Here is a 17,519-nt window from a genome sequence, read left to right on the forward strand (position 1 = left end):
TCAGAACCCTCGGATGCATTCCATCCGGTCCTGGGTACTTGTCCACAATCAGCCCCTCCAGTCTGTCGAGCACCACCTCTCTAGTAACAGTAATGTCATTAAGACCCTCCAGTCCTACCACCTTTCCATCTCTAACACCCGGCAAATTATTCACGTCCTCCTCCGTGAAGACAGAAACAAAAAAGTTATTCAAGACCTTAGCCATATCCCCATCCCCTACCACTAGGTCCCCTTTCTCATCCTCTAAAGGACCAACGTTCACCCTAGCCAGCCTCTTCCTTTTTATATATTTATAAAAACTCTTGCTATCCTTTTTTATATTAAGCGCTAGCCCAGCTTCATAGTTTCTCCTACCCTTCTTTATCAACTTCTTTGTCAATCTTTGTTGACATTTAAACCTCTCCCAATCCTCTTCTCGCCCACTACTCTTAGCTACTCTAAATTCCTCCGCTTTTAATTTAACACTTTCCTTCACCTCCTTCGTTATCCACGGCTAATTACCTCTCCCCCTACGGCCCTTTTTGACCATCGGAATAAACTTCTGCTGAGCACCCAGAAAGATCTCCTTAAAGATCCTCCACTGCTCCTCAGCAGACCCTCCCTCCAACGCGCTCCCCCAGTCAACATTCGCCAATTCTTCTCTCATCCTACCGTACTCCCCTCTATTCAAACAAAGTACGCGTGTCCGGGAACCCACTTTCTCCTCCTCCATCTGCACCAGAAACTCCACCATACAATGATCACTCTCCCCAAGAGGATCCTTCACCGCAAGGTCCCTAATTCTACCTGCCTCATTACTTAGCACCAGATCCAAGATAGCTCGCTCCCTCGTCGGCTCCAACACACATTGTTCAAGGAAATTATCCCGGCAGCATTCCAAGAACTCCTCCTCGAGCCCACCGCGTCCAACATGGGTCGACCAATCAATATGCAGATTGAAATCCCCCATAACTACGGCCGTCCCATTCCTGCACGCCGCACTTATTTGCGCGTTAACAGCCCGCCCCACCTCCAGATCATTATTCGGGGGCCTATAGACGACACCCACCAGCGTCTTCCTCCCTTTGCTGTTCCTAATCTCCACCCACTTTCTGCTCTTTGGCTCCAATATCATCCCTTGCTACCACCTTGATGCTATCCTTAATCAGCAGAGCTACGCCACCCCCTCTTTCCTCCTGCCTATCCTTCCTAAACACTTGATAGCCCTGTACATTCAGCTCCCAGTCCCTGTCACCTTGCAGCCACGTCTCTGTAATGGCCACCAGATCGTATCCATTTGTGTTGATCTGCGCCACCAGCTCATCCACTTTATTCCGAATGCTTCGTGCATTCAGATAAAGCGCTTTCATCCCAGCCTTCACCTGGACCCTATTTGCTGTAATGCCACCAACCATACTCACGCCCTCTACTCCCTCTATTATTGGGACATCCTCGGCCTCTTCCCTTACATGTACTCTATCCTTAACTTTAGACCTCGTAATGTCACCTACCCTCGCACCCTCCCCCCCCCTAATTAGTTTAAAGCCCTGTCTACAGTCCTCTTTACTCGATTTGCCAGCACTCTGGTCCCAGCACGGTTCAGACCAACCCCATCCCGCCCGAACAGGTCCCACCTACCCCAATACTGGTGCCAATGCCCCATAAATTCAAACCCATTCCTCCCACACCAATCCCTGAGCCACCCATTCACTTCCTTAATCCTGTCAACCCTACGCCCGTCTGCACTCGGTTCAGGCAGTAACCCAGAGATAACCACCTTGTCGGTTCTACTTTTTAATTCCATTCCCAGCTTCTCATACTCTCTCCCCAGATCCTCAGTTCGCATTTTGCTTACGTCACCGGCACCCACATGTACCACAACGACCGGATTCTCACCTTCCCACTCCAGGTTCCTCTGCAGCCCAGCTGTGACATCCCGGACCCGAGCACCAGGCAGACAACACCCCCTTCTGTGCACTTTGTCATTGCGTACATCACACCAGCACATCCAGGGTTAAACTGATACCTACTCCAACTGGGTGATGTTCAGAATTGGAGAGTGAAATTTGAATACTTACCCCCCAATGTTGCCAAATCCCTTGCACCTTTTGGTGCCTGCGGAATGGAAGGTCTACTGTCCTGGACAGGAGGATCAGTCACATACCTGAATTCTGTGAGGACATGGACAGCCCAGGGATGGTTGGCACAGTAAGCTAGGTACAGACTTTTCATTTGGGACATTAGGCTTCCGAAACATCCTCCAACCTTCTGCTGAAACTCGGGTAACCTGTGTACACAAAGTAACAGAGGCACAAAACAAGCACACGTTTGCTTTAGAAACTGTTGCCAATAAACTATTTTATGATCAATCAACTAATTGGAATTGAAAGGGAAGCATTCTGTGGGCAGCATGGTAACACAGTGGTTAGCAGTGCTACTTCACAGCTCTAGGGACGCGGGTTCGATTCCCAGCTCGGGTCATTGTCTGTGTGGAGATTGTACATTCTCCTCACGTCCGCATGGGTTTCCTCTGGGTGCTCTGGTTTCCTCCCACAGTCCAAAGATGTGTGGGTTAGGTTGATTGGCCATGCTAAGAAATTGCCCCTTAGTGCCCTGAGATGCGTAGGTTAGAGGGATTAGTGAGTATAATATGTAGGGATATGGGGATGGGGCCTGGGTGGGATTGTGTTCAGTGTAGACTCAATGGGCCGAAGGGCCTCTTTCAGCACTGTAGGGTTCTATGATTCTATGATAACAACTGAATCAGCCAGACTTTGATTAATTCTTCGTATGTGGAGATTACTGCCTTCTTGTCAAACTGTTGAAGTCACAACGAATAGTGACATTCTCAGTGCTGTTAGAGGGGAGCTCCTGGATTTGAATGTAATAACTTCGCTAAGATCATGTGTAGTTTTGGTATCCTGCACTTAGTTGAAATCATGAGGTTACACTGAGCTTCATTTGAAGCAATTTTTTAAAGCAGCATCTCGGCCTTTAAGCTAAGATACAACTGAGATCAAGCCTTGGAGAAGGTGCAATGCCTGCTCCAATCACCTTGGATCATGTAGATCAAACCCAAGACAGGAAGTGGGAAGCCTGTTCTGTCAGCTTGGATCGGGAATGTCTCACTTGCTGAGACTTTGAATTGGAATTTGATTGACTGAATTGGATATAAACAAAACACAATGAGGGAAAGTTGATAAATTGCCAAGTTGAATAGTGTGTGACTAAGAGGGAACTGCTACATCACATTTTACACTGCATGCACATCAGTCATCGGCCTCATTGCAATCACAGAGCTGAAACACTAACACACACACACACACACACACACACACACACGCACAGACACTACTTTTCAGGTGGACTGGAGGAATATTTGCAGAAGCGAGAGTGACTTTGGAGCATTTTCCCTTCCCTCTCTGCTTTGGGATGGAATCACCCATAAGCGACCCGGCTATTCCTGAGGGTGCTGCAGCAGGTAACCTTTGCTGTAATTGGCACTGATCACATTATTTCACAATCCTGTCTGCATCCACATCAATGTCAGACCATCAAACATAAGTTCTTGCAGGCATCATCATCTGCCACACATCCGGATAGGCACTGTGCAATTCTTCAAACAGTAAGTCTATTCCTGGTGTGAGGGTGACCATTCTCATTCCCCAAAAGATGATGCTATCCACACAGCTGAGTTCATGTGTCCTGTGCTGATAAAGCTTCATTTCCTCTGAAGCTCTCATTCTGCTTTTCAGGCAGTATTGAGTGTTTAATCTTCAATAACAATGGTTCTCTATTAGTCCAGTGTTTAATTTGTGGTGCTATTACAGGTAGAGTCCAGAAAGTTGAAAATCATTATAATCCCTTGTTAGATCAGACGGTGGCATATTTTCTGGTAACGGGAGGCAACCTAAGGTGTTTGCATTGGCTATATGAGCCCCTGGCTGATGTTTGAATGTTATACTCACACAGTGACAAGAACGGTGCCCATCATTGTATTCTAGCAGAAGTAATTGGTGGAATCACTTTGTCTTCCTTGAAATGCCCTAAAAGTGGCTTGCAATCTGTGATGATAGTAAAATGCCTTGATGAAACATCTCAATACTCTATATAACAGCTAGGCCTTCTTATTCTATCTGGGACTATACTCCTTCTGCATCTAATAGGATTCTTGAAATGTATCCGATAGATCTCTCTGACACGTCACCTTTTGTGTGGGATAACAGCCCCAACCCCATATGCTGTTGCCTCGCATGCAAGTACTAACCCTCGTGTCTACTTCCATCTCTGCAAACCGTACGGGATTGATGATGCCCAAGTCTCCCGGTCATTTTGGCCCTGCCTCTACCTTCTCTAATAATGCATGGGGCACAAATCTTGCTCTAAAAGATCTCAGGCTGGCTTCGGAATCCACATGGATTTTTGCTTGCAATCCTTTAATTTTTCTTAGTTCCTCCTGGAACACTTCCTGGTATTTTCTGATGACTTTGTGCAGGCCCCCCCCCCACCTCTCTTTTATTATAAAAATTTCCAGCCAAGTCAGCTTGATCTCCTGGACCCAATCACACCCTATTAAATTGACCCGACACCACAATCAATGGTAGCTGTGCGGACTGCTGTCTATAACTCACTGGAGTCGTGGTTATCTCTATTATTTTGATGACCTATATGTAGCCAGTCTAGCTGCAGTGTTCTTTAACCTCTGGGGTTGAACACACTCTTGGAGGTACCGAGAGGTCTGCTCATTCATGACAGTAGTTGGCGTGACCCCCTCATGTCTACCTATCATCTTCAGTGGCTGGTTATTCACTAACACCACTGTGATGGGGATTATCTTGCCTGCTTTCATGTAATTTAGCAATGACGTTCCATTTACTGGCTGGGCAATTCTCTATTCTATTCATTGGGGCTGGGTTATTTACTATGATGGCACTGGGCAGGCCCTGCTTGTTTTTACACTTATGCCTCGGATGTCCTCTCCATCCACACACGAAGCATTCTGAGTGGAATATTCCCAATCCCGCCCACAATCTGTTGTAAACCTGCACGTTTCTGGAGAGGGACTTCCCCTGCACCGATAGCACTCTGCATTATTCCTAGGCTGTGGTTTAGATCTTCTATACTTCGAGAAGCTTCCAGTTTCTCCGTTTATCTTTCTACTTAAACCAGCACCTTCACTCCGGGCATCACTGCTGCCTGCAGCTTCCCTCCTTGACTGGTGGACCTTGTCACTCTGTGCCCTTTGTAGCTCTTGGGTTCCGCCATTTCAAGCACAGTTTGTAGGTTAACAATTTTCTCTGTACAGCTGCATTGCTTACACCACATACCAATCGGTCCCTTAACATGTCGTTCAACGCTGACCCAAAATTACAATGCTCTGCGTTTTGTCTTAACGTTGCTACAAAGGCTGCAATGGTCTCCCCTGGAGTTCTCTTCATGGATTTAAATTTGTATCTTTGTAATGTTACTGAGAGCTTGGGGCAGTGATGTCCTTTGTTAGCTCAGTGAGTTCTGCAAATGTTTTCATGTTGGGAGCATCCAGGGAATTTAGACTTTGGATCAAGATACACATCTGGGTCCCACATGCAGTGAGCAATGTAACTTGCTTCTTATCCTCCCCCTCCATTCCATTCACATGGAAAAAATATTCCAAACGCTCCACGTAATGTACCCAGTTTTCGGGAGCAGATTTGAAAGCTTCTAATTTTCCGAAGAGAGGCATGTCTACTTTTTTCCTGTTTTGCAGCCTGGACATGATTGGATTTGTTCTGCAACTCTTGCAAACGAATGTTTCTTCAAATTTTTTTGTTGCAATCTAAGTTGCTGTTTTTCCCTTGTTGCCAATGTAGTAAATGCAATAACTAATGACCACAGTGAAAGAACAATAACAACGGGTTTATTACTATCTACAGTTAGATAGTGAGTACGATATCCATGTGGCCATTCCCAGTTCGCATTCTGCCCCAGGATCCCCCTGCTCATTTCCCATTGGATGATTGGGTCACATGACCTTTCTGATGAACACTCCTTAAAGGAGCTGGCGACTCAATTCCTCCAATAAGCTGATACTTCCCCTCCCAGAATTACTCACTTGGTGCATTCTTCTAAAGACTGAACGAGAATTTGCTGGAAAGAACAAATCTCCTCCAGGTTGCCCATCAAATATCCCATGTCAGTAGAACTCAGCCTGTAAACAGCACAGCACAGGATTAAAATGATACATATACACATCTGACACAACACATCCATATCTCCATGAGTGTACATTTTTAAAACTGATTTTTGGGATATGGATATCACTGACAAGGACACCATTTATACCCATCTTTAAGCAGCCTGAGTCATTGTTTTCCTACAACGGAACAGCTTACACCACTTCAGAGCCAGCAACATGGGTGTGGGATTGGAGTCACGGGCCCAGGCTGGCCAAAGGGAGTCACGGGCCCAGGCTGGCCAAAGGGAGTCGTTATTCCATGCAGGATATCAGAAACATTGCAGGGTTTCTGTGATTATTTCATAGCTTCAGGTTGCTTGTCAGACATCAGTCCCAGGTGAACCATAATATTTTCCGATTAAACATTGAGCGGACTGAAGACATGGACTCCATTCCCTGTCGCAAAGCTGTATCTATTCCATCCCCCACGACCATCTACTCAATCCTCCTCACATCGCCAATCTCCAACTTGACTTCAGCTTGTCTGCTGAAAACCTTATTTCACTTTTATTAGCTCCAAACCCAGGTGTCCCGATGATGTCCAGGCCACACTCCCTCCCTACGTACATTTAAGCTCATCTAAAACTCTGCTGTCTGTATCCTAACTCCCAGTAAAACCCAATTCTCCTGTGATCACTGACCTTCACTCTCTCGCTCTGGAGATTTCCAACTGCTCTTGATTCATTTTCTATACAAAGTGTTTCAACAGAAAGCAAGGATCTTACAGAAAATACAGTGAATAAAGCAAAGACACAGAAATGGAACTCACTTATCACTGGCTTGCAGAGGTCGCAGGAAAGTGGACAGAAGTATCGTTAGCTCCTCCGCATAATCACACTCTATTTCCAGAATATTCTGTAGCACCTGCAGAATTAAAAGTTTCAGAAGAAACTCAATAAAAACAGAGAAACAATAAAAATCCTTCCTGCTTTGCAACACCGAGGGTATGGGGAGGTATGGGAGCAGGAATTGCTTTGTTACTCGTCCCGCCACAGCCCCCTCGCCCCACTGCAGCCCCTCACCGCCACCCCTCGCCCCGCTGCAGCCCCTCACCGCCACCCCTCGCCCCGCTGCAGCCCCTCACCGCCACCCCCCTCACCCCGCTGCAGCCCCTCACCGCCACCCCTCGCCCCGCTGCAGCCCCTCACCGCCACCCCGCTGCAGCCCCTCACCGCCACCCCCCTCACCCCGCTGCAGCCCCCCACCGCCACCCCTCGCCCCGACGCAGCCCCCTCGCCACCCCCCCCGCAGCCCCCACCGCCACCCCTTGCCCCGACGCAGCCCCCTCGCCACCCCCCCCCGCAGCCCCTCACCGCCACCCCGCTGCAGCCCCTCACCGCCACCCCCCTCACCCCGCTGCGGCCCCTCACCGCCACCCCGCTGCAGCCCCTCACCGCCACCCCCCTCACCCCGCTGCAGCCCCCCACCGCCACCCCTCGCCCCGACGCAGCCCCCTCGCCACCCCCCCCCGCCACCCCGCTGCAGCCCCCGCCCCGCTGCAGCCCCTCACCGCGACCCCTCGTCCCACAGCAGCCCCTCACTCCATTACACTTTGTGTTACGACATCAGACTGGATGGTTACAGCAGACTGGTTTCATGTTCTGGGCTGGGAATGAGTGACTGGGGAGTGGCCAAGTTACTGTGCCACAAAGGTGAGGTTGGACGGAAGCGTACTTTAAGGTCATGGTGAGTTAGAACTCACTGCGTCATCGTGTTTGACCATCAGAGTGAACCCAGGCACAAAGCGTTGGAAATCAGGCTAAGGGAGCAATAGGTTGGGAGGAATGTAACAGTGAGGGAGTGACGGCCACGTGTGAGTGTGAGGGGCACAGCGAGGGGCCGGGTGTGAGTGTGAGGGGCACAGTGAGGGAGCGAGAGGCTGGGTGTGAGTGTGAGGGGCACAGTGAGGGAGTGAGGGGATGGGTGTGAGTGTGAGGGGCACAGCGAGGGAGTGAGGGGCTGGGTGTGAGTGTGAGGGGCACAGCGAGGGAGTGAGGGGACGGGTGTGAGTGTGAGGGGCACAGCGAGGGAGTGAGGGGACGGGTGTGAGTGTGAGGGGCACAGCGAGGGAGCGAGAGGCCGGGTGTGAGTGCCCCAGGGGTCGGTGCTGGGGCCTCAGCTATTTACCATTTATATAGATGATCTGGAGGAGGGAACCGAGTGCAGGGTGTCGAAATTTGCTGATGACACCAAGATTGGGGGAAAGGCAAATTGTGCGGAGGGTGTGGAGAGTCTGCAGAAGGATCTAGATAGGCTGGGCGAATGGGCCAGGAACTGGCAAATGGAATTTAATGTTGGCAAGTGTGAGGTGGTCCACTTTGGTAGGAAGAATGGTAGGAAGGACTATTACTTACGGGGCGAAAAACTGCAGCAGGCGACGGTGCAGAGGGACCTCGGGGTCCTTGTGCATGAGTCGCAAAAACCCAGCTTGCAGGTGCAGCAGGTGGTCAGGAAGGCGAATGGGATGCTGGCCTTCATAGCGAGGGGGATTGAATATAAAAGTAGGGAGGTCTTGCTGCAGCTGTATAGGGCATTGGTGAGGCCGCAGCTGGAGTACTGTGTGCAGTTTTGGGCGCCGCACCTGCGCAAGGATATTTTGGCCTTGGAGGGAGTGCAGAGGAGGTTTACTAGGCTGATACCGGAGTTGAGGGGATTGAGCTATGAGGAGAGGCTGAATAAACTAGGCTTGTACTCGTTAGAGTTTAGAAGAATGAGGGGAGATCTCATTGAGCCGTATAAGATGATGAACGGGATGGATAGGATAGAGGTGGAGAGACTCTTCCCGCTCAAAAAAGACAGTAGGACTAGGGGGCACAGCCTCAAGATAAAGGGGAGGCGGTTTAGAACGGAGTTGAGGAGGAACTTCTTCACTCAAAGGGTGGTGAATCTCTGGAATTCTCTGCCCGTTGAAGTGGTGGAGGCTGCCTCGCTAAATATTTTTAAGAAGCGGGTTGATGGGTTCTTGATAAGAGAGGGGATTAAGGGTTATGGGGAGAGGGCGGGAAAGTGGAACTGAGCCACGACAGATCAGCCATGATCTTATTGAATGGCGGGGCAGGCTCGAAGGGCTAGATGGCCTACTCCTGCTCCTATTTCTTATGTTCTTATGTGAGGGGCACAGCGAGGGGCCGGGTGTGAGTGTGAGGGGCACAGTGAGGGGCACAGCGAGGGAGCGAGGGGCCGGGTGTGTGTGTGAGGGGCACAGCGAGGGAGTGAGGGGATGGGTGTGAGTGTGAGGGGCACAGCGAGAGAGCGAGGGGCCGGGTGTGAGTGTGAGGGGCACAGTGAGGGGCCGGGTGTGAGTGTGAGGGACACAGCGAGGGAGTGAGGGGACAGGTGTGAGTGTGAGGGGCACAGCGAGGGAGTGAGGGGCTGGGTGTGAGTGTGAGGGGCACAGCGAGGGAGCGAGGGGCCGGGTATGAGTGTGAGGGGCACAGCGAGGGGCCGGGTGTGAGTGTGAGGGACACAGTGAGGGAGTGAGGGGCTGGGTGTGAGTGTGAGGGGCACAGCGAGGGAGTGAGGGGCTGGGTGTGAGTGTGAGGGGCACAGCGAGGGAGCGAGGGGCCGGGTATGAGTGTGAGGGGCACAGCGAGGGGCCGGGTGTGAGTGTGAGGGACACAGTGAGGGAGTGAGGGGCTGGGTGTGAGTGTGAGGGGCACAGCGAGGGAGTGAGGGGCTGGGTGTGAGTGTGAGGGGCACAGCGAGGGAGTGAGGGGATGGGTGTGAGTGTGAGGGGCACAGCGAGGGAGCGAGAGGCCGGGTGTGAGTGTGAGGGGCACAGCGAGGGGCCGGATGTGAGTGTGAGGGACACAGCGAGGGAGTGAGGGGCCGGGTGTGAGTGTGAGGGGCACAGCGAGGGAGCGAGGGGCCGGGTGTGAGTGTGAGGGGCACAGCGAGGGAGCGAGGGGCCGGGTGTGAGTGTGAGGGGCACAGTGAGGGGCCGGGTGTGAGTGTGAGGGACACAGCGAGGGAGTGAGGGGACAGGTGTGAGTGTGAGGGGCACAGCGAGGGAGTGAGGGGCTGGGTGTGAGTGTGAGGGGCACAGCGAGGGAGTGAGGGGCCGGGTATGAGTGTGAGGGGCACAGCGAGGGAGTGAGGGGATGGGTGTGAGTGTGAGGGGCACAGCGAGGGAGCGAGAGGCCGGGTGTGAGTGTGAGGGGCACAGCGAGGGGCCGGATGTGAGTGTGAGGGGCACAGCGAGGGAGTGAGGGGATGGGTGTGAGTGTGAGGGGCACAGCGAGGGAGTGAGGGGATGGGTGTGAGTGTGAGGGGCACAGCGAGGGAGTGAGGGGATGGGTGTGAGTGTGAGGGGCACAGCGAGGGAGTGAGGGGCTGGGTGAGAGTGTGAGAGGCACAGTGAGGGAGCGAGGGGCCGGGTATGAGTGTGAGGGGCACAGCAAGGGGCCGGGTGTGAGTGTGAGGGGCACAGCGAGGGAGTGAGGGGCCGGGTGTGAGTGTGAGGGGCACAGCGAGGGAGTGAGAGGATGGGTGTGAGTGTGAGGGGCACAGCGAGGGAGCGGGGGGCCGGGTGTGAGTGTGAGGGGATGGGTGTGAGTGTGAGGGGCACAGCGAGGGAGTGAGGGGATGGGTGTGAGTGTGAGGGGCACAGCGAGGGAGTGAGGGGATGGGTGTGAGTGTGAGGGGCACAGCGAGGGAGCGAGGGGCCGGGTGTGAGTGTGAGGTGCACATTGAGGGAGCGAGGGGATGGGTGTGAGTGTGAGGGGCACAGTGAGGGAGCGAGGGGATGGGTGTGAGTGTGAGGGGCACAGTGAGGGAGTGAGGGGATGGGTGTGAGTGTGAGGGGCACAGCGAGGGAGCTAGGGGCCGGGTGTGAGTGTGAGGTGCACATTGAGGGAGCGAGGGGATGGGTGTGAGTGTGAGGGGCACAGTGAGGGAGCGAGGGGCCGGGTGTGAGTGTGAGGGGCACAGTGAGGGGCACAGTGAGGGGCCGGGTGTGAGTGTGAGGGGCACAGTGAGGGGCACAGTGAGGGGCCGGGTGTGAGTGTGAGGGGCACAGCGAGGGAGCGAGGGGCCGGGTGTGAGTGTGAGGGGCACAGTGAGGGAGTGAGGGGATGGGTGTGAGTGTGAGGGGCACAGCGAGGGAGCGAGAGGCCGGGTGTGTGTGAGGGGCACAGTGAGGGAGTGAGGGGATGGGTGTGAGTGTGAGGGGCACAGTGAGGGGCCGGGTGTGAGTGTGAGGGGCACAGCGAGGGAGTGAGGGGATGGGTGTGAGTGTGAGGGGCACAGCGAGGGAGTGAGGGGATGGGTGTGAGTGTGAGGGGCACAGTGCGGGAGTGAGGGGCTGGGTGTGAGTGCGAGGGGCACAGCGAGGGAGTGAGGGGACAGGTGTGAGTGTGAGGGGCACAGCGAGGGAGTGAGGGGACGGGTGTGAGTGTGAGGGGCACAGCGAGGGAGTGAGGGGACGGGTGTGAGTGTGAGGGGCACAGCGAGGGAGTGAGGGGACAGGTGTGAGTGTGAGGGGCACAGCGAGGGAGTGAGGGGACGGGTGTGAGTGTGAGGGGCACAGCGAGGGAGTGAGGGGACAGGTGTGAGTGTGAGGGGCACAGCGAGGGAGTGAGGGGCTGGGTGTGAGTGTGAGGGGCACAGCGAGGGAGTGAGGGGCTGGGTGTGAGTGTGAGGGGCACAGTGAGGGAGCGAGGGGCTGGGTGTGAGTGTGAGGGGCACAGTGAGGGGCCGGGTGTGAGTGTGAGGGACACAGCGAGGGAGTGAGGGGATGGATGTGAGTGTGAGGGGCACAGTGAGGGAGTGAGGGGCTGGGTGTGAGTGTGAGGGGCACAGCGAGGGAGTGAGGGGCTGGATGTGAGTGTGAGGGGCACAGCAAGGGAGTGAGGGGCTGGGTGTGAGTGTGAGGGGCACAGTGAGGGAGCGAGGGGCCGGGTATGAGTGTGAGGGGCACAGCGAGGGGCCGGGTGTGAGTGTGAGGGGCACAGCGAGGGAGTGAGGGGCCGGGTGTGAGTGTGAGGGGCACAGCGAGGGAGCGAGGGGCCGGGTGTGAGTGTGAGGGGCACAGCGAGGGAGTGAGGGGACGGGTGTGAGTGTGAGGGGCACAGTGAGGGAGTGAGTGGCTGGGTGTGAGTGTGAGGGGCACAGTGAGGGAGTGAGGGGCCGGGTGTGAGGGGCACAGCGAGGGAGCGAGGGGCCGGGTGTGAGTGTGAGGGGCACAGCGAGGGTGCGAGGGGATGGGTGTGAGTGTGAGGGGCACAGCGAGGGAGCGAGGGGCCGGGTGTGAGTGTGAGGGGCACAGCGAGGGTGCGAGGGGATGGGTGTGAGTGTGAGGGGCACAGCGAGGGGCCGGGTGTGAGTGTGAGGGGCACAGCGAGGGAGCGAGGGGATGGGTGTGAGTGTGAGGGGCACAGTGAGGGAGCGAGGGGCCGGGTGTGAGTGTGAGGGGCACAGCGAGGGTGCGAGGGGATGGGTGTGAGTGTGAGGGTTGGAGCAGGCAAGTGAGGGACTGGAGAATGAGAATTTGAAAAGCTTTCACTGGAAGAGCACAGATGGTGAAACACTGACTGTTTCCACTGCCGGATTTGCAAAGCTGGGATATGAGTCAACATTAAAATGCAATTTAAGGAGGTGAAAGGAGACAGCAAAAAATATTGAGAACAGCTTTCAGTTTGAGCATCATTATTCAATTCACTTTGAAATATCCGGGGGTATTGATTATAATTTAGACGAGGGGGTGGTGAGAGTGGGAGTGGAGAGAGGGGGGTAAACATGGGCAGAGGCAGAGAGATCTGTCATAGACTCCGCAAACTCCCCTGTGTTATTATAGAAGCCTATGTGAACAATACATTTCAAACACTGATTGAGACACAGCCCTCGAGACCAGTGCAGCCCACACAGGACTTCAGGGACCCTCTCCCATCACCACTAGGCACACAATCTCGAGAGGGGTAGGGGATAGTCATTCACTGGATGCCTGCTTAGAGGGGGGTGGGGGGGGATGTCTCAGCTTTGCCAGTACTCAATGCTGACAGCAGACAGGGAATTGTGGAGCCCGCTTCCCATTCAGGGAGGATGCATTGCACAGTCCCAACTCTGGAATACTGCAACAGGAGAGGACACAAAGATTCTGACTGTTGAGTCCAGGTCAAACCTCTCTCATTACTGAAGCATCAGCTTCACAGATTGACACTCTCTCAACTGGAGCAGCCTCTGAAATCAGCAGTAATAGCCTCCTCATCACCCACACTTCAGATTCTAAATATGATGCAAGACTTGCATTTCTGTAGCACCTTTTGCAACCACATGCCATTCCAACACCCTTCACAGCCAATGAGATACTTAAATGATAGTCTCTATTGTAATGCAAATAGGCAGCAACCAATTTGCAGAGATTAAGATCCCACCAACAGCACTATGGTAACAAAATAATGTGGCACTCCCTCAGCACTGACCCTCTGACAGTGCGGCACTCCCTCAGCACTGACCCTCTGACAGTGCAGCACTCCCTCAGCACTGACCCTCTGACAGTGCGGCACTCCCTCAGCACTGACCCTCTGACAGTGTGGCGCTCCCTCAGCACTGACCCTCTGACAGTGCGGCACTCCCTCAGCACTGACCCTCTGACAGTGCGGCACTCCCTCAGCACCGACCCTCTGACAGTGCGGCACTCCCTCAGCACCGACCCTCTGACAGTGCGGCACTCCGTCAGCACCGACCCTCTGACAGTGCGGCACTCCCTCAGCACTGACCCTCTGACAGTGCGGCACTCCCTCAGCGCTGACCCTCTGACAGTGCGGCACTCCCTCAGCGCTGACCCTCTGACAGTGCGGCACTCCCTCAGCGCTGACCCTCCGACAGTGCGGCACTCCCTCAGCACTGACCCTCTGACAGTGCGGCACTATTTCAATCATGTAATTAAATTTCAGCTTATATTATGTTCTTAAGTCTTTGTAGCGTAGCTTGAATCCATGACCCTCCAACTCAGGAACTGCTCCACATCAAGAGATGACTGACACCAAACATAAAGTATTAAATCTTCAGTCAAATAACAACACTTTGAACCAAAGATGTTTTAATACAGCAGTTATTGCAGCTTTTACAGATTTTATATTGCTGCTTGATGAAGATGGGCTAGGGGGCTGCGTAGGCTGGCCAGCAGCTGCCTCTGTGTCTAAAACTAGAAACAATTACCCGCGACTGAAAGGCTATCGTTGCTGGTCATGCCCAATGCACCAGCCCAAGACACAGAAACTCTGCAGCACATCATGCAAATACAGGGTTAATCTTAATTTCGGCCTGTGCAATCAACCCATCCATCTGGGACTGACACAAAACACTGGGAGCTCCTGTAAAAGACAATAAATCACAGTTTAAATGTTCTCTTCACAATTGCTGCAGTCTTGTTGCAAACCACTAACCCAGTCATTCAAAATGAAAAGAGATTGCTGAAGAAATAATAGACACTGGGCTCTTCAAATGCAAGAAATGAAGTTTCCCTGGGCACAGATACTCCACACTACTGCAGTTCAAGAAAGGTTGCATTCATTTGAGAAACTGACAGACCGCTTTTATTCATTTTGTCCACGGTTACAAATTGTAATCCTGATCTCAGTGATTACAATATCTTCATTTGTGATTCTGAAACTGCTAAAAGAAAATAAGTGCCAAGTGGGTGGCACAGTGGTTAGCACTGCTGCCTCACAGCACCAGGGACCCGGGTTTGATCTAGCCTTGGGTGACTGGGTGGGGTTTGCACTTACTCCCCGTGTCTGCATGGGTTTCCTCCCACACTCCAAAGATGTGCAGGTTAGGTGGATTGGCCATGCTCAATTGCCCCTTGGTGTCCCAAGATGTGTAGGCTAGATGGATTAACCATTGCAAATGTATGGGGTTACAGGGATAAACGCAGGATGAAGTCTCATAACACCAGGTTAAAATCCAACAGGTTTATTTGGTAGCAAATGCTACTAGCTTTCAGGGCTTTGTCCCACTACCCCCCACCCCTCCAAAAACCTGTCCCACCTCACAGCTCCTTGAAAGTGGAGTCACGGGTGGACAGAGTGGTGAAGAAGGCATTTGGCATGTTTGGTTTCATCGGTCAGAACACTGAATACAGGAGTTGGGACGTCTTGCTGAAGGTATACATGACATTGGTAAGGCCACATTTGGAATACTGTGTACAGTTTTGGTCACCCTATTATAGAAAGGATATTATTAAACTAGAAAGAGTGCAGAAAAGATTTACCAGGATGCTACTGGGACTTGGTGGTTTGAGTTATAAGGAGAGGCTGGATAGACTGGGACTTTTTCCCTGGAGTGTAGAAAGCAGAGGGGTGATCTTATAGAGGTCTATAAAATAATGAAGGGCGCAGATCAGCTAGATAGTCAATATCTTTTCCCAAAGGTAGTGGAGTCTAAAACCAGAGGGCATAGGTTTAAGGTGAGACAGGAGATGATAAGGGTGGTGATTGTCTGGAACAAGCTGCCAGAGGTAGTAGTAGAGGTGGATACAATTTTGTCTTTTAAAAACCATTTTTACAGTTACATGTATAAAATGGGTATAGAGGGATATGGACCAAATGCAGGCAATTAGGATTAATTTAGGGGATTAAAAAAGGGGGCAGCATGGACAAATTGGGCCGAAGGGCCTGTTTCCATGCTGTAAACCTCTATGACTCAATGCTCTTCTCAAACACACTCCACTCACCACAGTGTGTCTCCAATTACCCAGAGACGTTGTCCCAAAATATGCTAATATTCTCTGACAGAGATCTATCTGATTTGCATTTGAATAGGTTGATTCGAACTCCTTCCATTCATTCCCCCGCTCTGGGGAGCCGCTTCCACAGACTGGGCCCTCACTCCCTGAAACATTAAATCTCATTCACATTTGAACAAATCAATATTTCAGCTCTGTTCTATTTTGTTACTCACTGGACACCCTACCCCCTCAAACCCTGCCCCACTCCACCCGGCACACACTAAATATACTTTGTTCCTTAAAATTGTAAAATTACGTTACAAAACGTTTCAAACTGAAAATTACAGAAAATGCGATAAGTTCAACCATTCTCCATATAACATTCTCTGAGGTGCCTCAATATAACTGTAATATCCTTGGTGCTGACAGTACATATTCCACATCAAGCATACAGCTCAGTACAAAACATTTCCAACTGAAAACTACAGAAAGTGCAATCGAAATTCAGCTTTTCTCCAAACAGCATGTTGCACCCTTAATATTCAGCGTATAAATACCATGTCAAACACACAGCGAGGGTTCAACAGTTACTAGCTCCAGTGTCCTTTGGCTGAAAGGTCCTGGACCTTTCCCAACTGCTGCACTGTGGCAGCTGGCACAAGCTTTACTGTGATGTGGAGATGCCAGTGTTGGACTGGGGTAAGCACAATGAGAAGTCCAACCGGTTTACTTGATAGCACAAACCACAAGCTTTCGGAGCACTTGCTGCCCCTTCATCAGGTGAGTGGGAGTTCTGTTCACAAACAGGGCATATAAAGACACAAACTCAATTTACAAAATAATGGTTGGAATGCGAGTCTTTACACATAATCAAGTCTCAAAGGTACAGATAACGTGAGTGGAGAGAGGGTTAAGCACAGGTTAAAGGGATGTGTACTGTCTCCAGACAGGACAGTAAGTGAGATTTTGCAAGCCCGGGGAAGTCTCGGGGGTTACAGATAGTGCGACATGAACCCAAGATCCCGGTTGAGGCCATCCTCATGTGTGCGGAACTTGGCTATCAGTCTCTGCTCAGCAACTCTGCGCTGTCGTGTGTCGTGAAGGCGCCTTGGAGAATGTTTACCCGAAGATCAGAGGCCGAATGCCTGTGACCACTGAAGTGTTCCCCAACAGTAGGAGAACAGTCTTGCCTGGTGATTGTCAAGTGATGTTCAAACATCTGCTATCGTAGCGTCTGCATGGTCTCCCCAATGTACCCTGTCCCAGGACATCCTTTCCTGCAGTGTATCAGGTGGACAATGTTGGCCAAGTAAAGCTTGTTTGTGATCAAGCTTTACTGCCACCCTCAGCACATAGTCCTGGACCTCAGAATATGCCAGTCTGCAACATTTCAGTCGAGCACAACTGGAGGACCAAAGGCTCTGAGCAGACCAAAGAGCGCTTTCCACTGTGCTCATGAACTTTTGAGCTTTGTGTGTCTCCCTGGGAATAGCCCGTACAGCACAGAGTTCCTGTCCCTGGGAACAGCCCGTACAGCACAGAGTCCCCGTCCCTGGGAACAGCCTGTAGAGCACAGAGTCCCCGTCCCTGGGAACAGCCCGTAGAGCACAGAGTCCCCGTCCCTGGGAACAGCCCGTAGAGCACAGAGTCCCCGTCCCT

At 52.3% G+C, this 17,519-nt stretch overlaps 1 protein-coding gene across 3 annotated transcripts in view; it reads right to left on the minus strand.

Annotated features, from left to right (window-relative positions):
• Positions 1-17,519, minus strand: part of LOC145349491 (rho guanine nucleotide exchange factor 7-like) — a 112,102-nt gene that overhangs the window by 37,597 nt on the left and 56,986 nt on the right. For all 3 annotated transcript variants that reach the window (XR_013888080.1, XM_080198027.1, XM_080198026.1), the window contains exons 7-9: positions 6,963-7,057; positions 6,071-6,166; positions 2,144-2,266 (exon numbers count right to left, since the gene is read on the minus strand). Coding sequence is in view for 2 of the 3 variants with exons in the window: in XM_080198027.1 (XP_080054153.1) it covers positions 2,144-2,266; positions 6,071-6,166; positions 6,963-7,057 (314 nt within the window). In the remaining variant the exon portion in view is untranslated. The remainder of the gene's footprint in view (positions 1-2,143; positions 2,267-6,070; positions 6,167-6,962; positions 7,058-17,519) is intronic.

Source organism: Carcharhinus amblyrhynchos, chromosome 10, assembly GCF_965287045.1.
Source record: "Carcharhinus amblyrhynchos chromosome 10, sCarAmb.v2.hapA, whole genome shotgun sequence".
Classification (NCBI taxonomy): domain Eukaryota; kingdom Metazoa; phylum Chordata; class Chondrichthyes; order Carcharhiniformes; family Carcharhinidae; genus Carcharhinus; species Carcharhinus amblyrhynchos.